Source organism: Anomaloglossus baeobatrachus, chromosome 2 (assembly GCF_048569485.1).
Source record: "Anomaloglossus baeobatrachus isolate aAnoBae1 chromosome 2, aAnoBae1.hap1, whole genome shotgun sequence".
Lineage (NCBI taxonomy): Eukaryota > Metazoa > Chordata > Amphibia > Anura > Aromobatidae > Anomaloglossus > Anomaloglossus baeobatrachus.
The window spans coordinates 174,132,301-174,156,878 of record NC_134354.1 but is presented as its reverse complement, the minus strand read 5'-3'; the positions used below and the strand labels follow the sequence as shown (position 1 = coordinate 174,156,878).

The 24,578-nt window shown below is 44.2% G+C and overlaps 1 protein-coding gene across 4 annotated transcripts in view; it reads right to left on the bottom strand.

Annotated features, from left to right (window-relative positions):
• Positions 1-24,578, bottom strand: part of SHROOM2 (shroom family member 2) — a 256,754-nt gene that overhangs the window by 20,036 nt on the left and 212,140 nt on the right. For 3 of the 4 annotated variants that reach the window (XM_075335491.1, XM_075335488.1, XM_075335490.1), the window contains 2 exons: positions 4,013-4,087; positions 2,963-3,682 (listed from right to left, as the gene is read on the bottom strand). In XM_075335491.1, coding sequence (XP_075191606.1) covers positions 2,963-3,682; positions 4,013-4,087 — 795 coding nt within the window. The remainder of the gene's footprint in view (positions 1-2,962; positions 3,683-4,012; positions 4,088-24,578) is intronic. The other variant, XM_075335489.1, reaches the window with a different exon arrangement.

Below are 24,578 nucleotides of genomic sequence, written 5' to 3'. Positions count from 1 at the left end.
AGCCATAATTACTTACAAGGGGTTTGTGTAGTCCTTAAGGGTCCGGCTTCTGGCACTTCTTGCAAACGCCTAATTTTGCAGAAAAAAGCCCTGCCCGGCCAGACATGGAATATTACATGGTGGCGATTCACATTAAATGCAGTCCATGGAAGGTGTGGCAGAATTAAAGGGGTTGTTCTACGGACAAAACACGATTTAAAGGGAACCTGTGACCAGGTTTTTCCCTGCCACCATCAGTAAGTGCTTATATACAGAATTCTAGAATCCTGTATATAACAGCCCAGGCCACTCTGTATAATGTAAAAAGCACCTTTATAATACTGACCTAGAAGGCGGTCCAGTCCGATGGGTGTCGCTGCTCTCAGTCCGGTGCCTCCTCCATCTTGTGCGGTCTCCATCCTCCAGCCCAGCCCTGTGTGCATGACGTGTCCTGCCACGTTCACAGAGAGGTCTCCATTGCGCTCATGTGCATGGGCACTTTGATCTTCCCGGCTGAGGGGAGGCGATCTTCGACCTTTTTATTGGCACCTCAGCAAAGCAGACCAAAGTCCGCATGTGCAGGAACGCAATGGAGGCCTCTGTATGAATGACGTATGAAGCACCATGCACACGGGGCTGGACAGGAGAATGGCAATTGCAAGAAGAGAGGAGGCATCGGACGGAGACCACCGACACCCATTGGACTGGACCTATGTGAGTATTATAAAAGTGGTTTTTACATTATACAGAGCGGCCTGGGCTCTTATATACAGCATTTTGGAATGCTGTATATAACAGATCACTTGTGGTGGCTGCAACTCATAAGGTGAAAAACATAATAACAGGTTCCCTTTAATCAATAGATCTCAGAATAAAAATATTTTCCACAATTGAACGTGTTTAAAAAAACAAACAAAAAACGATCCTTTGAAAATGTGTCCCTGCTATATATTGTGTAATGGCTTTATCTAACAGGACAGGAACAGGGTCTGATCATACCACATCTCCTGGGCCGGGAAAAAAGCAAAATAGTACACAGACATTACAGCACAGGATCACAGCCGATTCTTTTTGTGAGGTAAAACAGAAAGAGAAATGTTTTACCTCTCAGAAACCAGCATCTGTAATTCCATGCTGTTTTGCCTGTATACTCTTGCTTCATCCCCTGCCCAGAAGATGTGGTATTTTCAGACCATGTCCCTGTACAGTCAGACACAGCCATTACACAGTACATAATAGAGACACATTTATAAGATTATCTCAGCACAGGAACATTATTTATTTATTATTTTTTTTTTAAAACACATCCAATTGTGAAAATTATTATTATACAATATCTGTTGATTAAAATGTACTTTATTCAAGGGAAAACCACTTCAAGTCTACCAAAGAGGGAGCCATTCGCTGCCCTTGCTCAGAGAGGGCTGCTGTGTATGAGACCGCTATGACGTCTATATGATGACAACTCCAGTGATAATCACGATCACTTCTCCCAACTTCAGAAGTGACAGCATTAAACTTAGCTGTTATAGCATCTGCATGAGAGTGAGCATCTCTGCTATTAATGGGACACTGCTGTGATCATCAATGGAGAGGACTTTTTACTAGTAAGCTGGGAAGGGGCTCTTTAACATTGCCTGATATATTACATGTGGGTCGTACTATGTAAAGCTGAACCTGCACACTATATTTGAAGGCCACCCACCTGTATCCAGTTGTCAGACAAATACGATCAAATGCTAAATTTCAACAACATGGCTCAGCACTTTGTAGTGTAGAAAGGTGATATTGTTTAGCCGCAGCTTATCTTTCTTTTCTCATTGAAATAAACATGCATGCTCTGCAAAGATAAGCATGCAGATTTATGGAGAGGTTAAAGCAGCTTTTGCTCTACCTCCTGGCACACGAGATAAATGTGTCCACAGTCTCATATTGGCCCAACGGAGACAAAAATATTGTTCCTAAGGCCAAAGACACACCGCATGAAAATCGGTGCGAGTGGAGTGCGATTTAAAAAAAAAAAAAAAAAAATCGCATTCCACTCAGACCATTATTAGCCTGTGTCAGCACCCATGAGTAATTCTTTTTTCAGCCCTAATCAGACCGAGAAAACAATTGCAGCATGCTGCGATTGTAATGCAATCGTTGTTTCTCCCGCACCCATTCAAGTCAATGGGGCGAGAGAAAAATCGCACTGCACTCGAAGTACACCGGTGTACCGCGAGTGCAGGGCGAGAATGGCAATAGCCGGCTATGGAGGAGAGCGGGAGATAAATCCCTCCCTCCCCTCCTCAACGCTTGCCCTCCCCTCCGCAGCACTGACCCGCCCCTCCTCAGTGCTGGCCCGCCCCCCACAGCTGAGGTCCGATCATGTGAGCTTGCACGATCGGACCTCAGTCACAGGGACACTCGCATCACACTCGGGTTTGCTGTACAGCCAGCGTGAGCGAGTGTCATGCAAGGGGATTGCAGTAATCCCCGTGTGGCCCCCAGCCATAGCCTTCCATACACCACAAAAATGATGAAAAAGTGTGATAGACTACTCTATTTCATAAATCGGGTCTGATAATATATCAGGCTGGTCGATGGGTGGCAGAAGGCACTCTATGGCAATCGTCAAAGTCATCCATTTAACAGATACATCAGAAGTTTTTCACATCGTGGTAGCCAAGGGGCCCATAGGCAATAATGGCATCAGTTGAATGTTTTGATGGGTAAATATTCTATTTGTTCTAAACAATACTTTTTTTTTTCAAGCCTTTTTTAAAAATTCCTTAAAAAAAGAAAATTACATAGGATTAGATGTTCTCCAAGTTATATAATTTCTTTTTACAACCAGCAGGATGTGAAGAATTAAACGGTGACATATATAGAATTACACAAATTATTAGGTTAGGAAAAGCCTATAAGGGAAATCTGAAACAAGAAAACGACAATTCGACTTTATATATAGTTGCTTTTTTTTTGTTTTTGCACACAATACCTTGCCAAGCTTTCATCCTGGACTAGAAGGGGAGGCTTATCAGTAAGCTTCTGAGGAGCAAATTGAGGAGATGGTGATCGTGAGGGCTCCATCCCTGGTTTCTGAAGGTAACAGGGCTTTGTGGACACTTCAGTCTCAGTACTGTTGTCCTTCTTGTCTAGGTTCTGGCTGACATTCTCTGAGGACTGAGAAAGTCTAGGATTGGGCAAAAGAACATTTAAGTGTTTATCTGAAGGCCCCCCAGGACTGTGGACAGGTGTTGCCTGAGGTTTTACAACATCTGCACTTCCTGGAGAATAAGATGCACTTTTCCCATGAGATGGTGTCAGTAAGGACTCGGTAGATGTTGCCAGTGAAGATGTGGATCCGCTCTGCCGCCAGTACTTGTCTAGTTTTGGAGGTGGAGGCCTTTGAGGAGCTGGTCCACGTTTCTTGTTCACTAGTACGGGGTCTTCCCTCCGATGTTCTTCTCTTGGATGTGAGGAATGGGTTTCCGATATAGGCACAGCTGAAAAGCTGAGGTCTATGCCCTTTAACCTTACATTTTCATTCACAAATCTGTAATCACTGGGCAGTGTTCCAGAACGAGCCCTGCTTTTCTGGGGAACATTTAGTGTATCTGGTACTTCAGAAGATTCATTTGGCACCTTCCTATTGTTCTCATACGATATGGTCTCATCTATGGGCACAAGATCACCTTTATCTTCTATCTCAATGATCCTAAAATAAAACAAAGACGGTCATAAATGTATGGGTAATATAATGTACGTGAACTGAACATAACACATTGAAAGGTGACATGTTAATGGAAAATATGTAGCTAATACTTGACTCAGAGAGGATAAGATTGACAGGCGACTTTTATATTGGCTATAGGGCTCCAATAAATAAAGATTAACGTATGTAATAAGTCTAAAAATTTGGTAAAACATTAGAAAATAGATGATGGTAATGAGGAGTGATATGGAAGGCTATGTAATGATGAAGTAGTGTGTATATGGGAAAGCACAAAGACCAGGAGGAAGAGAATGAAAAAGGAACAGGGAGTACCTGAGAGGTTCAGAAAGATCGCAGAGCTGTTCGGAAGCAGGAGACTGGAAAGACACCGTATGCCGAGACAAGAAGCTGGAAGAGGACATAGAATATTATCAGAATTTATATACAGATTATTCAATATTATAGCAACAGGCCGGAAGACGTTAGCTCTAAGCAAGAAGTGGCTATTACATAAATTCCTGCAAAAAATAGCAGTGTTATATTATTTCTAACAGCAGCATATCAATGGTGCCCATGAAAGAGCGACAGAGTATAGGATGGAGTGATGCCAGTGTCCAACATAATGAAGGGAGCCACTGAGTATCTGGGAATATCCCCCGCCACTGGATGACTGGGAGAATCAATACTCCAGCGCTTTATTGCTGAACTGCTGTGCGGATTGCAGACAACATTTACAGTAGGTGTATGATAAAAGGCTAAAAATACTGGAACCAAGAAAAAAATAAGAGTCATCTATCCAAGGATCTCTATAAGGCTGCTTTCACACTACGTTTTTTTAACATGCGTCATGACTGTTTATTTAACGCAAAAACGGATCCAGTGCAAATGCGTTTTCATTTCAATGCATTTGCAATGGACTCGCATCAACATGCGTTTGCGTGCGTTCTAGTGAGGATCCAGCGACTTGCAGTTTTTTAACTTTTTTCAAAAACGCTACTTGTAGCGTTTTTGAGCTGAATCTAAATACTGTTTTTCACTGGCTCCTGACTATACTGCATGCAAACGCATGTGAACACTGGCATACTGATAGACAGGATCATGCTTGCTCTACTGAGCATGCCCAGAAACCAGCCTGGCGTGATCAGTATCTCTCTCCCCCTCCCTCTCTCCCCTGCCTGAGAGCGGCGGACGCTCGTAACCAAGGTAAATATCGGGTAACCAAGCAAAGCGCTTCACTTCCTTGGTTACGTGTGCAGGGAGCAGGCAGTCCGGCTCCTAGCAGCTACGGACGCTCATAACCAAGGTAAATATCGGGTATCCAAGCAAAGCACTTCGCTTAGTTACCTGATGTTTACCTTGGTTACCAGCATCTGCAGCTGTCAGATGCTGGCTCCCAGTCTATCACATTCAGTTCCCCTCACTCCCAATCACATGACTTCAATGGCCGCCCATAAACTTCAAGTGGCAGGATCCTGCAAAATAACACATGCGTTTGCATGCGTTTTTCTTTGTAAAAACAGGATCCACTTTTACAGCAAAAAAACGTTCATGACGCATGTTAAAAAAACGTAGTGTGAAAGCAGCCTAAGCTGAAGACTTCCAGATTTAGAGGAGTTCAGCACGCATAGTCAGGAATTGCTTTATATTTCTATTCAAACTATGGCCTGTAGTTGAGTTTAAAAAAATAAAAAAAGACTCTTAGGGCAATATTAATAAATATTTTCCCACCGATGCATGTTCACTTTGTAACAACAAACGAGTCCATTCTATCTTAAAATGGACCTTTAAATTGCCACATATTATATCTATATTACCAGGTTTGCGGTTTTCCTGCATCTAGGGTTATTCATTGCCCCATTCCCTAGATATGACCTCTCTCTGTCTTGTATGTAAGCCTAGTCTTGTCAGGGGGCACAATCTGCAAGGAGACTACCATAGAGAATAGTTGAGGATCACGCCCATTTGGCTAAGCAGACTAGATTTACATACAAGGATGAGGCATTATCATTAAAGGAGAGTCACAGGGGAAAAAAAGGTCACCGGATATAGTATTGTACTTTCTGCTAACCAGTACAGCGCATTGCTTATACTGTACCTCTCACACACCAATTTTGTTGTAAGTTAATGTGTACTTAAATTTGCTTTATGTTTTGTTACTGTATGATATTTTGTATTGTACTGTAATAACTTTATATGAATACAGTACATTATTTTGTATTACTGTAATAAATTTCTATAAATGACGTAAATATTTTTGGGTTGTGGAACGAATTGTCTGAGTTTCAATTATTTCCTATGGCAAAATTTGCTTTGATATAAGAGTAACTTGGTTTAAGAGCGCACTCCCGGAACCAATTATGCTCATAATCCAAGGTTTAACTGTATATGGTCATCCTTAGATACATAATAAATCCTAATAGTGTATTGTGTAGCTGATTAGTTACAATATGCAAAAATACGGTAACAGAAAACCATGATTTCCAATTAAAAGGTGCCCATAAAGTTACGGTAATCTTTCCATTCTTTCCATACACAAGCTTAGTTTGACAACCTCTTCTGGTAACGCATCTCCAAGTAGAATAAAAGGTTAGGGCAGGGGTCCCCAACCTGTGGATCGTGGGCCCATGATGCGTGGCTCGCGGCTGTCTGCCAGCTGGGTACATTTATATGAAGAGCAGGTGTCCAGAGGATGACACTTGTGAGTAGCCCCACACAGAGGAACAGATCTGAATGGAGTTAGGAACCCCTGGGTGTCACTAGTGTGAGGTGCGGGAGCTAAATGTGGCTTGTGACTCTCTCTCAGCCCTGAATGTGGCTCTCAAGGTCAGAAAGGTTGGTACGTACTGGGATAGGGACACAAAATTCAGCATGCCCTATCTCCATTTCCCTGCACATTAAAAAGATAGGTTCTGCCAAAATCAATTAGTTCAGAAAACTGGTAATTGGAAACCAATACGCTCCCCATACAGATCTCAGAATAATAATAATAATTCGCACAGTTGGATGTGTCTTAAAAAAAAAAATGTCCTTGTACTGACATAATCTTATACATGTGTCCCTGCTATGTACTGTGTAATGGCCGTGTCTGACTGTATAGGGACATGGTCTGGTCATACCACATCTCCTGGGCTGCAGAGGAAACAAGAGTATACAAATATTACATCACAGCATGGGATCATAGATTATTCTTTTTGTGAGATAAAACATTTCCTTGTCTGTTTTTAAAAAACGTTTTAGTGCAAAATAATTTGTGATCCCGTGCAGTGATGTATTTATACTCTTTTCCATCCTCCCCGGCCCAGGAGATGTGGTATGATCAGGCCATGTCCCTGTCAGACACGGCCATTACACAGTACATAGCAGGGACACATATATAAGATTATCTCAGCACAGGAACATTTTTTTTTAAAATGTATCCAATTGTGGAAATAACTGATTCAAATTAACTTTGTTGGTGGGAAAACCCCATAAAGGGAATCTGTCACCAGGTACAGTGGAACCTTGGTTAACGAGAACACTCCGTTTTGGGACTGTGCTTGTTAACCAAGTTACTCGTTCAGCAAAGCAAAGTTTCCCATAGGAAATCATTGCAATGCAGACAATTCATTCTACAACTTGTTAAATGTCCCATCCTGTCCCCTATTGTGCCATTCCACACACGCAGAAACACACACACAGATTATGCTCACCTTACCTTCCGTTCCCTCGCCGGTCTCCTGGAACTTGCAGTTCACCCGTACACGCTGTGTATCGGGTAACCAAGGTGACCGATGCCAGACCTTCCGCACTCAGCGCGCTGATATCAAAGGCAGGAGCCACTTGCCTCTGATTGGCCAGCGCGCTTCCTTTGAGTAGCGCCTGAAAGGGGAAGTTCCTCCCTCGTCGCGATGGTTACCAGATACACATCCTATGGAGGGAGGACCTTCCCCTGTCAGCCGCTACTCAAAGGCAGCGCACTGGCTAATCAGAGGCAAGCGGCTCCTGTCTTTGACGTCAGCGCGCTGGGAGCTGAAGGTCTGGCATCGGTTGCCTTGGTTACCCAATACATGCAAGTTCCAGGAAGCTGGCGAGGGAACGGAAGGTAAGGTGAGCATAATATGTGTGTGTGTACATGTTTGTTTGTGCGTACATGTGTGTGTTTATGTGGACTGCAAGAGCGGGTCAGAGCGTGGTGGATGTACGGAACCGGAAGAGTGTGCGGTGAGTATTTTGCTCGTACAGCAAGGCTTTCTCGTAAACAGAGTTACAAATTTACAGAAAGCTTTGCTCGTTAGGCGAAATAATCGCTAACTGGGTTACTCATTAAGCGAGGTTCCACTGTATTTGTTAGCACACATGAGAGCAGCTGAATGTAGAGACAGAGACCCTGATTTCAGCGATGTGTCACTTACTGAGCTATTTGCAGTCATTTTGATAAAATTAATGTTTTCTCTGCCCCTAGATTATGCTGCACTCAGATTAGGTGGTAAAAACCTGCTAACAGATTCCCTAATGCATCTCTTGATACTTAGGCTTCATATCATCACTTGGAATACCAGATCCCTTACACAAAGGCTTTGTATACGGACACAACACACATCCATAGAATGTCATTTACTTTGCAGTGAAAACAAAGCATGAGCTTCTGATATAATCTATCGTTTGAGGCAGAATCACAATTGCTGCTCATTTCTATCCACCCTGAAGGTAACATTTTGGCAAATCCTCTTCCAGCTGCCAAGAATTACATGTTCACAAAGCCATTGGCGTTACAAGATAATCAAACAAAGGGGAACAAGTCGCCCATTGATAGAAGAAAAGGACAAGGGAGGAGGGAGGATTGACATCATGTAATTGCATGTAAATATACTCGGATATTTCAATGTGTGACAGATTGCTGAACGTTGCACCCCATGTGAAAAGCAATGACTGCAGATGTTACAGTTTTTTCCGGAACATAATGAGTGCGATGTTAATTATCACAGCGGCTGTGACAGTGACGAGTCGGAATTTGACTTGCAATTGCCAATGAACATTCCACTTCGGAAAATCAATTGAGACATTTCTATGACAACTGCGATAAGCGTGCCCCACCGTCAGCCCACGTTTACCTCAATTTTTAGCTGAGCTGCAGAATTTTTTGCTGCCCATAAAATCAGTATCGTTATTTCAAGGGAAAAAAACGTAAGAAACCAGAAAAGCTTAAAGGGTTGTTCCACTACAATAATAAATGATCATGCTTTCATGCTTAGGATAGGCCATCACTATCAAATCTGTGCGGTCAGACACCCATCGCCCACACACCGATCAGCTTTTCTCAGCAATGGCAGCGGTCAACTGTAAATACCGGCAGCTACAATGGACTGCATATCTGCTGCTCTTCAAAGTCTGTTATTCGAGGTGGTGGCGTTGACCACGTGTAAGCAGTTTAGTGGTTGTGTATCCGTATTACTGTGCTGTCCGGCTCTGCAACGGCTTCCTTCTGCTAAATGCCACCACAAAAAACACCACATTGGCGGGTAGGGCTGTGTATCAGACTCCACTGATCATATACGGATTACCTATCCAAAGGATAGGTCCTCAATATCATTTTGGAAGAACAACGCTTCAATGGAGTTATACCATGACAAATACTTATCACATATCCACAGCATTGGGTTTAAGATTATAAAAGATAGGGGATCCATTGCTAGAGCCTTCACAATGACTAGAATGGGCGAACCCAAGCCCTCTGTGGATAGGCAATAACTTGCATTTATGGTAGAAACCCTTCTATACTTTAATAAAGCAGTATCGTTTACTAACATGGAATCTAGTCTATGGGAAATACGCTATCACCAGAGGTATACGGAGAGGTGGCCATCACGCCTATTGGACATTCTATTCAAAAAGCATGGTAATTATGCAGTTGGGCAGCCTTAACTAATCCATTAGATTAGACATAGATCTGTCGGAAAAATCCATCAGTCAGGCAAAGTCATCTCTCCAGAGAACAAGCTTTCAAGTGAGAACTTTGTGATTTTAAGCTTTTCTTCACATACAGGACCACAGTAGGCCCATTTTATGAAGCTCGGGTTTTATCACTTTCATTTTACTAAGGCAGATCTAGCCGATTAGAAACTGAACAAATGGACTTGGTAAAGTTGGCATTCTATGACAGGGCCACCTTTTCTGGCACTTGGCTCTTAAAAGCTCTCGTAGAGAAGGTCATCTAGAATCTGTATAATTCTAGTACAAATTCCTGATGCATGCACTATGGGAGAAACAGTGTTGGCTTTATTCAAACATTGAAAGCTCATGCAAGACCGTACAACGATATCATAAGTCAAAACATAAAAAAGTATTCAAAATACTTAGGATTCTAGCATCTAGGAATGAAATGATCTTATTCTAAATCTCATGGGATGCAGTCAGTGAATGTGCCCCTATGTGTGGGGAACGCAGCATATCTGAGTCCCAAACAAAACGGTAGTGTCAGAAAATATTTATGGATACGTGTACTAAGGAATGGACGGCCTCGATACACCACACCATGCCGTGATAATTCATTTTATAGAAGGGTTCTCCATGAAGCAGCCAAAATACCACTAAAAGAGTTCAATCTTATTAGCAAGGAGGAAGTAAAATTCAGGATTTATCTAGGACTCGGTATATAAATCAGCAACATGGCGCAGATATTATTCAGCGGCTGTCATACTCTTCATACATACATTCAGAAAATGTACACACTGTGTAGTGTTTATTATATAAGATATACAGCAAGTGATTCTAGAACCATGCTTGTATACTCTCGCAAGAAGTCAGGGAGGTTACCAGTTAGGGAAGATCTACTGAGGAGATGTCAAGTGACATGATCTCATGATAGAGAGGAAGCCCTTTCGACTGTATCCATGTCCTCAGGATTCATCTAAGGCTGTTTTCACACCTCCGGTTTTAGCAGAGCCGGCCAATCCGGCTATAAAACCTATGCAACGGATGCGGCGACAAAACCACATTCTTTGCATAAGTTTTTGACATGCGACCTGTCCGGTTTTTGCCACTTGCGGCACGCTACTGAGCATGCGCAGTGGGAAAAACCGCATGCGGCGGCCGGATGCGGTGTTTGCTGCAAGACGCCACATGTGGCGTCCATAGGCATGCATTGCAAATCGCGCCGCATGCAGCAAAAACTGGACGGAACGCAAGGCCATGCGGCACAATATGGCACTAATGTAAGTCTATGCAAAAAAAAAACGCAACCGGCGGCAAAAAAAAACGGTTGCGGTTTTTCTGCAGAGCGCCGTATTGCCGTATTGTGCCGCACAGGAAAAATCGGAGGTGTGAAAGCAGCCTAAAAGCTATGGCGGGGCAGGGAGCCATGTGCTCCCTTCTCTGCCACACACCCTGGAAGGTCACAGGCTGCTCTACAGTTATGTCCTTTTCAGTGCGCTCTAAATTGTTATGTGGTGCCACTTAATTGATCCGCCTGTGCCGGACTGCAAACTACAATAAGAAGTAGCGTGACTACACTTGTCCAGGGGGTGTGCAGAATTGAAATTTATTTTGTTTACATCAGGCAAATATTTACTATGTAAGGGCACAAATGTGGAAGATTATTATTATAGGTACTATTTAGTGAGACAAAATAGGTAGCACTATAACTGTATAGAGGCACAGAGTAGGCTATTATCATGCACAGCAGAGAGGGTGGTCCTGTTACTATAGAAGTATATAGAGGAGCACTATTTCTATATAAAAGCACAGAGTGAGCACCATTACCTTACTAATGCACAGGGAGGTATTATTCTATGGAGGCATAGCCGACTTTGTGACTCCATACACTAATAATGCACACCTCTGTAACCCAGTATTTCCTTGAAATAAGCCTCACTCCAAACATAAGTCCTAGTTGCGGTTCAATAATGAAGTGTATGGGAAGCTAAAAAAGTTAAAGACTATAGTAGGATACTTCATTAAAGAGCAGAAAGAAGACCGCTCCAAGAGAGAACAGACCCAAAAGAGGGAAGACAGCCCCCCCAATAACAAAAAAAAAAAAAATATGTCATCACCAGACCCCGAACAACTACAGCTGGCAAGTGCTGACAGTGGATGGGCTCTCCCAGTGATCACTGTCATGTCCCTAGCCGTTCCACTTACACAAAAACATCGAGTCCAGTATCCCTCCATTCTCTCACACACAGATTGGATCCAGCACACCTCCACACACACACACACACACACACACACACACACACACACACACACTGGGACCAGTATCCTCATCACACGTGCACAGATTGGATCCAGCACACCTCTACACACACACACACACACACACACACACACACACTGGGACCAGTATCCTCATCACACGTGCACAGATTGGGTCCAGTATCCCTCAGCGCTAGTTCTACTATTGCACCCCTATCTATATATATAATTGCCTTATTCTGTCTGTCTGTCATGCTCCAAAATTGTGTCCTTACGGTGACACAAAGCTGATTGGCCGCTGGGCTCGCCATGGCCCCGCCCCCCCACACGGATTGGCCTCTCGCCCCGGCTCTCTGCAGGCCCCGCCCCCCACACGCAATGCACGCTCGCTCTGGCCCAACTGACACGGAGCTCCGATTCCCAGGTGAGTACACACACACATCAGATCACACTCACTCTCACACTCACTCTCACACTCACTCTCACACTCACTCTCACACACACCTCACACACACCTCACACACACCTCACACACACCTCACACACACCTCACACACACCTCACACACACCTCACACACACCTCACACACACCTCACACACACCTCACACACACCTCACACACACCTCACACACACCTCACACACACCTCACACATCACAACATGCTGGGATATCGCTTGCTTCTACACCGGCTCCGTCAGGATCCCGGCAGCGCCAGACATAACCTTGCGATGCTGGGATCTTGACGGAGGCCGTGAACGCTGGTAACTATTATACACATCGGGTAACTAAGGTCCCTTGGTTACCCGATGTGTATCATAGTTACCAGTGTACACCGGCTCACACTCACTCTCACACACACCTCACACACACATCACATCGCATCCACACATCAAGGTCCTGCAGCTGCGGAACATACACACACATAACAGCACACACACACACACACACACATACACACACAAATCAGATCACACTCACACACACCTCACACATCACATCGCATCCAAATACTCACAACATCCTGGGATATCGCTTGCTTCTCGGCGGCGATACTGTGCTGTTGTGAGCTTCCAGGACCTGCCGGGCGATCACATGGCCAGAAGCATGTGATATCCCCGGATGTTGTGAGTATCAGCGCGTATGTGCAATATCGTCAGTGTGTGTGTCTTTGTGTGTGAGTGTATGCGATCGGGTTGTGTGTGAGTGTATGCGATCGGGTGGGTGTGAGTGTATGCGATCGGGTGGGGGTGAGTGTATGCGATCGGGTGGGGGTGTGTGGGTGTGTGTGAGTGTATGTGATCGGGTGTGTGTGAGTGTATGCGATCGGGTGTGTGTGAGTGTATGCGATCGGGTGTGTGTGAGTGTATGCGATCGGGTGGGTGTGTGTGGGTGTGTGTGAGTGTATGCGATCGGATCTGTGAGTGTCGGCAGAGGAGCACGGCGTGCTGGAGGAGGCTGAGAGGAGAGAGGCTGAACCTGGGGAAGGCTGGGATGGGGAGGCTGATGATGGACACGGAGAGGCTGATGCTGGCGCAGCATGGCGGATGGAGCACCTTTGGGAGTGCGCAGCATGGCGGATGGAGCACGTTTGGGAGTGCGCAGCATGGCGGATGGAGCATGATGGGGGGTGCGCAGCATGGCGGATGGAGCACGTTTGGGAGTGCGCAGCATGGCGGATGGAGCACGTTTGGGAGTGTGCAGCATAGCGGATGGAGCACGTTTGGGAGTGCGCAGCATGGCGGATGGAGCACGTTTGGGAGTGCGCAGCATGGGGGATGGAGCACGTTTGGGAGTGCGCAGCATGGGGGATGGAGCATGATGGGGAGTGCGCAGCATGGCGGATGGAGCACGTTTGGGAGTGCGCAGCATGGGAGATGGAGCACGATGGGGAGTGCGCAGCATGGCGGATGGAGCACGTTTGGGAGTGCGCAGCATGGGAGATGGAGCACGATGGGGAGTGCGCTGCATGGCGGATGGAGCACGTTTGGGAGTGCGCAGCATGGCGGATGGAGCACGTTTGGGAGTGCGCAGGATGGGAGATGGAGCACGATGGGGGGTGCGCAGCATACGGGATGGAGCACGATGGGGAGTGCGCTGCATGGGGGATGGAGCACGATGGGAAGTGCACACCTCCCCCCAACACACACACATACGCGCGCGTGCGCACTGCACAACACACCACACCACACACACACACACACACACACTGGGAACCACAAACAACTGCCCTACACAGACACCCACACACACAGACAACGCTGCACACACAAATATACGCACATACCGCACAACACGCACATTGCACAAAACATACCTCCCCCCAAAACACACCACACACACACAAACTGCGCAACACACACACAACGCTACAGACACACAGCGCTCCACAAACAACGCAACACACAAACAACACCGCTCTCACCCCCCATCACACCCAGACAACATCCAGAACATGTACAGCGCCCTACACAAACACTTGGTAACTACACACAACAACATCTATATCTATATATATATATATATATATATATATATATATATATATATATATATATATATATATATATCTATATCTATATATATATATATATATATAACAAAAATCATACATGAACTACACAATACGTAAATTCTAGAATACCCGATGCGTAGAATCGGGCCACCTTCTAGTAGTGCAATAAGTCTGTAAACCGAGCTTCAAACTGAAAATTACACATCATATACTTGTTTGTTTGATTTACAAATAAAAATAGCAAAAAAATAAAAAACAAAAAAAACCGAGACTGCCATTTTTATAGGACAAAAAAAAATTAGTAATAGATTGTGTACCTTCATGCTGTCGCACAAAAAAAAAAAGTGTGGTTGGCAATGCCACCCTTCATTTGTAACGACCTAATCACGTAAAGGGCAACTGGGCTTTCCAAAATCTGTCAGACACAATGCTCCGCGCTAACAATTTGCATCTTAGACTTTTTTTTCTCAGACTGAATAATGTTTCCGCTATCCTGATATACAGAGACGTTATAAATGGCCACTTCCCAGTATTATACCCCACTACTGACCACAGATTACAATATTTGCTCCTATATAAGACAGACAATAATTCATATTACACAAACCATCTCAAGGCAGAAAATGTCTTTAAACTTTACGTGTCAAATTACCAACTACTGTAATAAATCGTGTAGAGCGGAAACTTGTCTTTGCCTGTTTCAAACGGATAACCTACTGGCGTGTTTGGGCCAAGAGGACGAGCTGCCAATAATACAGTTTACGAGGCTCGGATAGTATTAGCTCATCCCTTATTTTCGCTTAGCCTTTATCGTACTTGTTATATGCTTATAAAATAGTACAAAGTGGAAAACGGCCTTCAGTAATCCATTCAGGTGAGGACTCGAGTAGACAAAACTGGCAAAAAGAGGAACGATGCAGAATCCCAGCCCAAAGTCAAGGAGTACATCTAAAAATATATCTTCCTCTTTTTTCGTCTCAGCATTTACAAGGAATATGCCAGACTGTTGTAAATCAACACTGTGTGGAGTCAGCAACCTCCGGCAAATAAGAAAATGTTGATTTTGTCAATTTTTATGTGGGGTACATTCCTGATGATTTCTTAAAATATTGTTGGGATGAGGATACTGGATGTGGTTCCAAATAACCACAATGCCTAATAATACTGGTATATGGCAGCAGGCAGGAAAAGTAAAATCCAAGAAAGGCTGACATTTCGAATGGAAGTAAAATTTACATCTAGATGCAGCAACTGCCGGCAGATGTAGCAGAAGTTACCTTGACTCGGAGAATACTGCACTGGGAGATTATGGTCTAAATCTGGGTCCTACTGATAAGCTTTATATAAATGGGTTTGTAGGGGAGCCTTGTGACTGCATAAAAATATTTTACAGGTTTTATAATTAAAGGGTTATTTAGAACAAGCAAAGTATCACCTATCCAAAGAGCAGCAGAAAAGTATCTGTTTACGGGGGGATTCAGGCACACTGTCTCCCACCAATCCCAAGACCTGGTGCCCTAAAAAGCCCTTTAAGATGAAACCGTGGCACCACTCCATTTATAGTCCATGGACCTCTGGCAGTTAATGAATGGAGCTAGCGAGACACTTCAGTATCAGTTCATGGGTATGGAGCCCAGCAGTTAGATCCCTATTGATCAGAACGTTGATAGGTGATGATCGGGGAATAACACTACAAAAATAATTAGGCTATGTCCGCACGCTGCAGTTATGTAGTAACCACAAAAATGCACCCTGTGGCCAAAAAAACATTTGGTGACCAACAAAAACACAAAAAAACACGTGTTTTTGGTGCGTTTTTCTATGCATTGTTTAACACCAATGGGGGAAAAACGCAAAAAGAATTGACATGGTGCAGTTTTGTTGTCACCACAAAAAAAAGCAACGTGCGCACAGCAAATCTAAACTCTCAAACTTTGCCGAGAAGGAAAAGCATGCAGTGACTAAAAGGTGATCACAAATTGCACCAAAAACTGCAGTGTGCGCATGGGGCCTTAACTAGGGGGTGTGGGGGACGTCCGCAGAGAGGAAAGCACCCAGGTATCAGTGACCCAGAGCCTCCAGTTCTTCTTAATGTGATTCACTTAAAAAGCTAGGCTATGAAAAGGGGAAACTCTGAATTTGTAATTAAAGGGATTGTCAGTACAGAATGACTGTTCAAACCAAGTACAGGCGCTCAGTGATTCATGGCGGGGCTAATTTATTTCATTTAGATATATCTTTCCACCTATTTGTTTTCACCCCTCCCCCCACTTTGATTTCCTTGATTGACAGCTCTGGCTTCATAGAGCCAGAGAAGGGCAGAGATAGAAGGAAACCAAGCAGGTGGGAAAGTGTAATTAAATGTTTGACCCCATCATGATACAAGAGCGTCTGTGCTTGGTTTGAACAGTCATTCTTTAAAATGGACTGTCAGCACAGAATGACTGTTTAAACCAAGTACAGGCGCTCGGTGCATCAAGGAGGGGCCAAACATTTACCCCTGCCCACCTGCTTGTTTTCCATCTCCCTTCTTTCATTTACAGCTTTGGCTGAAGGGAGGAGATGGATGGAAAACAAGGAGGTGGGAAGGTGCACTTAAATATTTGGCCCCGCCATGATGCAACGAGCACCTGTACTTGGCTTGAACAGTCATTCTGTACTGACACAGTCCCTTTAAAAGTAGATCAATAAACAGAGAGAATAAAAGGAAACTATCCCCATTTGCAACACTTCTTTCTTGACTATTGGCACCACATCAGGTTAGTAGATCAGATTAGAGACAAACATTACAGAAGATGGGCAGAATGCTCACCTTATAGGTACAACGCTATCGCACCACATGTAGCTAAGGGTATTTGGTTGTTGCTGCCAGTATCAAGGTTTTAACACAATTTCTCTGAAGACTCAATCATATAGTGTGGTGTAGGTATCCAGAGAAAACTGATGAAGATGTTGGACTCTTTAAAAGGAAGAGCACACTAGTCTAAGGAGGAGCACACTAGTCTAAGGAGGAGCACACTAGTCTAAGGAGGAGCACACTAGTCTAAGGAGGAGCACACTAGTCTAAGGAGGAGCACACTAGTCTAAGGAGGAGCACACTAGTCTAAGGAGGAGCACACTAGTCTAAGGAGGAGCACACTAGTCTAAGGAGGAGCACACTAGTCTAAGGAGGAGCACACTAGTCTAAGGAGGAGCACACTAGTCTAAGGAGGAGCACACTAGACTAAGGAGGAGCACACTAGACTAAGGAGGAGCACACTAGACTAAGGAGGAGCACACTAGTCTAAGGAGGAGCACACTAGTCTAAGGAGGAGCACACTAGTCTAAGGAGGAGCACACTAGTCTAAGGAGGAGCACACTAGACTAAGGAGGAGCACACTAGTCTAAGGAGGAGCACACTAGTCTAAGGAGGAGCACACTAGTCTAAGGAGGAGCACACTAGTCTAAGGAGGAGCACACTAGTCTAAGGAGGAGCACACTAGTCTAAGGAGGAGCACACTAGTCTAAGGAGGAGCACACTAGTCTAAGGAGGAGCACACTAGTCTAAGGAGGAGCACACTAGTCTAAGGAGGAGCACACTAGTCTAAGGAGGAGCACACTAGTCTAAGGAGGAGCACACTAGTCTAAGGAGGAGCACACTAGACTAAGGAGGAGCACACTAGTCTAAGGAGGAGCACACTAGTCTAGTTGGTTCATGTATTTTTGGGTTCTATGACCCCTTCTTCAAGTCTATAGAGATAAATACTTATCTCAATTACCTTTAGATTTTAAAAATAAACTTCATATTCATTTGAACCAACTAGTGTGCTGCGGACATATTGAAGCATCCAACAACTTCTGTGTTTTCCTTTGGACACCACCATCACACTATTTGGGTCAGCGCAGAGTGAATTCTTGTGTACAGTGCTTATTACATGCACAAGGTAGTGGATATCCCTGTTGAATATGTATAGTATCTCCTTAGGAGAACACAGCATTAAAGTTTGTACCTGAAAAGTTCCTCTGCTTCGCTCTGGGTGACGATCTGCTACTCCCCTCAGTCCCGCATGTTCACAACTGACTTTTACATTATTTCTAGCATTTCTTCATAGAGATTTTTTTTTTTAATGACGCATTCCACAAACCTGATTCCAATTAGGTTTTCTGGGAAGTGTAATAGCTGGTATTTTCATTCGACATTACTAATAATGGCCCAGAATTTCTTTTCCATTTCACACTATCCAAGAACTGATCAGTAGAGAATGCTGTGGCTTCTGGTTATATAATTACATTTTTCTTATGTTAGTATCCTAACCATACACATAAAAGGGATATCCAGGGTAACCTTTAAACAAAGGCGTAACCATAGAGGGTGCAGGGATTGCAGACACATCTGGGCCCAAAAAGTCCTCTTGGCACATAGATGACTGATACTATTAAAGACCATAATAGTTATACCATTGTCTTAAAACTTGAAGTACAGATACAATTGTGAAAAAAAAATAATGTTTTACTAATGAACACAGTGCTCTGCATAAATAAGTACACTCCCTGTGAAAGGTAAAACAATCTGAACACAAGAACAATTTTCAAAACTTTGACAAGACTGAGGTTCATAGAACATTTTTTTAGCCCATAACATCAAAGGTTAATAATATACCTTTCATTATAAAATTTTCAGTTTTGCTCATTTAGTTGATGCACAAATGAACACGCCCACATCAAAAACTCCTACATCTAGTATTTTGTATGACCTATGATTTTTAAGGCCAGCACCAAATCTGGAATAAACAAGTTGGCGACATATTGAAAGTTCTATATTTTTCCATTTATTAAGAATGCCCTCATGAAGACCCTGGATGCTGGATGGGGAGTGATGGTCAACTTGTCTCTTCAGAATTCCCTATAAAAGTGTTCGAATGGGTAAAGATCAGGAGATTAACTTGGCCATCACTATCAGGCCAGGGCCACATGGGGCACTACTGCGATCCTCGCATGACACTCGGCTCACGCTGGCAGTACAGCAGAGCAGAGTGTCATGCTAGTATCCCTGCGACTAAGTTCCGACTGTGCGAGCGGACCTCAGCTGCGGGAGGCGGGTTGGCGCTGCGGAGGGGCGAGCCGGTGCTGCGGAGGAGAGGGAGGGATTTATCTCCCTCTCTTCTCCATTGGTGGCTATTGCCATTCTTGCCCTGCACTCGCGGTACACCGGTGTACTCCGAGTGCAGTGCGATTTTTCTCCAGCACCATACACTTGAATGGGTGCGAGAGAAAAGAGTCTCGCATTACAATCGCAGCATGCTGCGATTGTTTTCTCGATCCGATTAGGGCTGAGAAGATAATCGCTCATGTGCACTGACACACAGGCTAGAATTGGTCCGAGTGGAATGCGATCTTTTATCGCACTCCACTCACACAGTTTTTCTCGCTGTGTGGCTTAGGCTACATGCGCACGCTGCTTTTTTTCCTGCTTTTTTGCTGCTTTTTTGGCTGCAGTTTTGTCAGCAGAACTTTCTGACATCTGACTTCCCAGCAAAGACTATGAGAAGTCAGATTTGCTGTGCGCACATTGCAGTTTGTCAGCGTTTTTTTTGTCAAAAGTTTGTGATAAAAAAAATGCAGCATGTTCATTCTTCCTGCGTTTTTGTCAACATTTGTCACCCATTGAAAATCAATGAGGGCATCAAAAACGCAGGAAAAATGCATGCTAATCAAAAGTGGTGCATTTTACCTGCCTTTTACCTGCATTTTTGGTACCAAAAACGCAGGTGATTTGTCAGGAAGTGAGGTCAGGCAAGTGGTCCCGTCCCGTCCCGTCCTCCATGTGTTCCCCGAAGTACCACTGTCCCCAGGGGAGATGATGTGAAGGACGGGACTATCAGCAGCGGCGGCAGCGAGAGGGAAAAATCAATGTTTTCAGCTGCCAATGTCCATCCCCCTCTCGCCGCCGCCGCTGATATTCCCGGCCTCCAAGTGTTCCCCGAAGTACCACTGTCCCCAGCATGCACGCACAGGGGAGATGATGTGGAGGACGGGACTATCAGCGGCGGCAGCGAGAGGGGGATGGACATTGGCAGCTGAAAACATTGATTTTTCCCTCTCGCTGCTGCCGCCGCTGTTAGTCCCGTCCTCCACGTGTTCCCCGAAGTACCGCTGTCCCCAGGGTGCACGCACAGGGGAGATGATTAACCCCTCTCACTGCCACCGCCACCGCTGAAAGTCTCGTCCTCCACGCTCCTGTAAGCTCCATGCAGTAGCGCGAACAGCGGAGCTGTCACTGAGGTTACTCGCGGCCACCGCGATTCAGCGGTGGCCGCGGGTAACCTCGGTGACAGCTCAGCTGATCGCGCTGCTGTCTTTATTAGCTGCATGGAGGTGACAGGAGCGGCGGTGTCTGCTGCAGCTCCGGTCACCTCCATGCAGCACAGCTGGATGCGACGCTGGACCATCCTGGATTACGCCGGACATTGAGGGCTTTGTCGGGGTTAATAAATTGGTAATGAGGGAATGTGTTTGTGTTTTTTATTTCTAATAAAGGATTTTTCAGATGTGTGTGTTTATTTACTGTCACTTACAGATTAATCATGGAAGGTATCTCGGGGAGACGCGTGACATGATTAATCTTGGACTTATTGGCAGCTATGGGCTGCCATTAACTCCTTATTACCCCGATTTGCCAACGCACCAGGGCAAATCGGGAAGAGCCGGGTACAGTCCCAGAACTGTCGCATCTAATGGATGCGGCCATTCTGGGCGGCTGCTGACTGATATTGTTAGGCTGGGGGGCTCCCCATAACGTGGAGCTCCCCATCCTGAGAATACCAGCCTTCAGCCGTATGGCTTTATCTGGCTGGCATTAAAATTGGGGGGGACCGCACGCCAGTTTTCTTTAATTATTTATTTATTTCTAATTTTTTTTTCCAATTCAACAAGCTTTATGGGCTTGTTTGAACTGAAAAATACATGAAACAATTGTTGACAAAACTGCAGCCAAAAACGCACCAAAAAAGCAGCAAAAATGCACCAAAAAAGCACCTACATTTTTTGTGACATTTCCAGGCTCTCTCTGACAAGGTGCAGTTTTGGCTGACGTTTTGGCTGCAGTTTGTGAACACGAAAAAGAAGCAGCGTGCGCATGTAGCCTTAGGCTACATGCGCACGCTGCTTTCTTTCCTGCTTTTTTGCTGCTTTTTTGCCTGCAGTTTTGTTGTCAGAACTTTCTGACATTTGACTTCCCAGCAAAGTCTATGAGAAGTCAAATTTGTCATGCGCACATTGCAGTTTATTTGTCAGCGTTTTATTTGTCAAAGGTTTGTGACAAATAAAATGCAGCATGTTCATTCTTCCTGCGTTTTTGTCAACATTTGTCACAAAAACGCAGAAAAACGCAGGGTGTGAAAAACGCAGCAAAAACGCACCGAAAACGCACCAAAAACGCACCTAAAATTACATGCGTTTTTTGTGACATTTCCAGGCTCTCTCTGACAAGGTGCAGTTTTGGCTGCATTTTGCCTGCAGTTTTGGCTGCAGTTTGTGAACACAAAATGATGCAGCGTGCGCATGTAGCCTTAGGCCTCACCGTGTTCTTCAGAAATGCAACAGATGTGTGTTTTGGGTCATTGTCATGTTAGAAAAGTGCATGTCTACCAAGAGCACAGAGTGATGGTAGTACACTTGTGAATTCATGATACCATAAATGAAATGTAGTACCCTGACACTAGCAGCGCTCATGCCGCCCCAGATAAGGACACTGGCAAAAATCTGTAGGCACCAGTCAAAATGTTGAAAACTGGTCCTTCAAAAACTGGTATTCAGTGAGACATAAAATCTTACACTTCATAGATGAGGTCCTCATTTATGCTGAGCAATATTTATATATATTATATACACACAGACACACACCCAAATACACACACACACACAGTATATACACATAAAAGTAAAGTATATACGCATTTATATATAATATATATTATATATACACATACATACATACATACATACATACATACATACACACACGTTGTAATTGCTTGTACTGTGATAACTATATTACTTACAGGTCTAAAATATTTGCATTTCAATATAAAATTATTTAGGCTCAGACAATTTGGCGGGTCTAAACCTGTGGCATTGATTTGATCATATCTCTACCCTGGCTCCCTCATTTATGCTACCACTGCTTCTAATGCTCCGCTTTAACACAAAAATAAAGCTGCAGTAGCATAAGCCGCCTCCTCCTATTTGCGGTTTTACAACTCGTGGAGTTTTTAGGAATTAAAGTGACCTTCAACTATATTTTCTATGTTTGGTCATCCTACACATAGTGCCAACCATTTGACTCCTGCTGCCTCCTCCATTGAGACCAACAATCCAGTACTCCTGCAGCCAAGATGGCTGCCGTACTGACATGGGGAAACCAGTGGTAAATCTACCGGTATATCACACCTTCCATGTTGTTGAGATGTGGTTCAGATTTAAACGGAACCTGTTATGACAAATAAGGCGATTTAACAGCAGGTATTGGGTTAATCTGCAGGATAATACTGTTAGAAAGGTAAACAGCCGCAATACTGAAAGTATGGCTCCAGGGAGAAAATGAACTTTACTCCTCACAGGAGCTGTTGGCTTTCAGTCCTACAGATGTTCCGGCATGGCTTCAGTCACCGCACGGCACAGCACTTCAATTGACAGCTCAGTGCAGAATTGGCTGTAGGTCTAAGTGATGCAGCTGTGCTTTTTAATGCTATTAACCCTATATATGCAGGATAATAGGGCTGTATAACAATGCAGTGGCAATCATGGATACAGGAGGACCACAGGAGGGCACTATGTAGGGTGCCATGACAAATGTTTAGCATCTTTTCAGTGCTAGGGTGAAGAATCGAATGGAAAATAGAAAGTCTCATCTACTAATGATTTAAGAGAACATTACATCTAGAAGGTACCTTTAACCCATTATGTGCATCTTGAAGACGCCAAGGTTTCTAAAGCATTTGTCCTAGGAGACATTTACTTTACAGATATTGTTGTAGTGAGTCACAGATTACTGAGGTAAATGTACAGGTATTCTGACAAAGAAGAGCTTCTCAAGGGATTACTAAATGGAATTACTACAGAAAGAAAAGTGGCTTTTTCAGGCGACATAATAAAAATAACAGTCTACGGTGGATGAAGGAAAATATGTGAAATTACAGTGATAAGGAAGCCTTGTAGAAAGTTCTACACATTATAGTAGCTATTAGCGAGATGGCTCTCAAGGTTGGAAGATTTAACTAAGATATCAAATTCTATAATACGGCTCCACATTCCAGAGCTTGAATAAAAATTACGGTATGTTCTAGGAGCCTTTCCTTACACAACCAAGCATACCAACCTCTTAAGGTGCCCATACGCATTAGACTAAGGCTACGTGCGCACACAGCATTTTGACGCTGCGTTTTTGTGCAATTTTGGCCGCAAAAAAAACGCACCCGCGGCAAAAGTGCACTGGAAAAAACGTATGCGTTTTTACCGCGTTTCGGTGAGTTTTTGGCTGCGTTTTTGATCACTGCGTTTTTCCAATGCATTGCGAGGGTGAAAAATGCAGTAAAACACAGGAACGAATTGTCCATTTTTTTTAGCCTAAAAAGAGCAGCTGAAAAAAAAAGTTGTGTGCGGACAGCAAAAATGAAAAGCCACAGACTTTGCTGGGGAAGCAAAGCCGTGCGGTTTTGAGGCCAAAAACACACCCGAATAACAAGCAAAAACACAGCGAAAAATGCTCAGTGGGCACATAGCCTAAGATTAGCGGAATTTGCTGACCGTTTAATATGTATGGTGGCCTCCCGACTAGATAAAATTATTTTAGGATCCGGTATGTTCAATTTCGGACTCCTGATCCTAGTGCTCTCGGTGAGAAAAGCCGCCACCAGAGTAGTCTGATAGCTACTCTCTCAGAGAACACAAGAGCACTCCTGTGTATGGCGGGGTCAGGAGAGGTAGCTGGTGGATAAAAATGACAAGATGGAGAATCATGCAAAATTCTTAGGAGGATTCTCCGCTATGGATATTCCCCACTGTGAAGAAGGGTCCAAGTGATCGGTTGTAATTTATGAGTAAACCTGGCAGTCTGACATATCCCTGCAGCGCTACTAGAGGTGAAATGAAGCATTACAAGGCACCTATTCAGATCACTGGCCTCTGTGTAATGCAGCACAGTAGAGGTCCTCCAGAACGAGAGCCACTTCTTATATC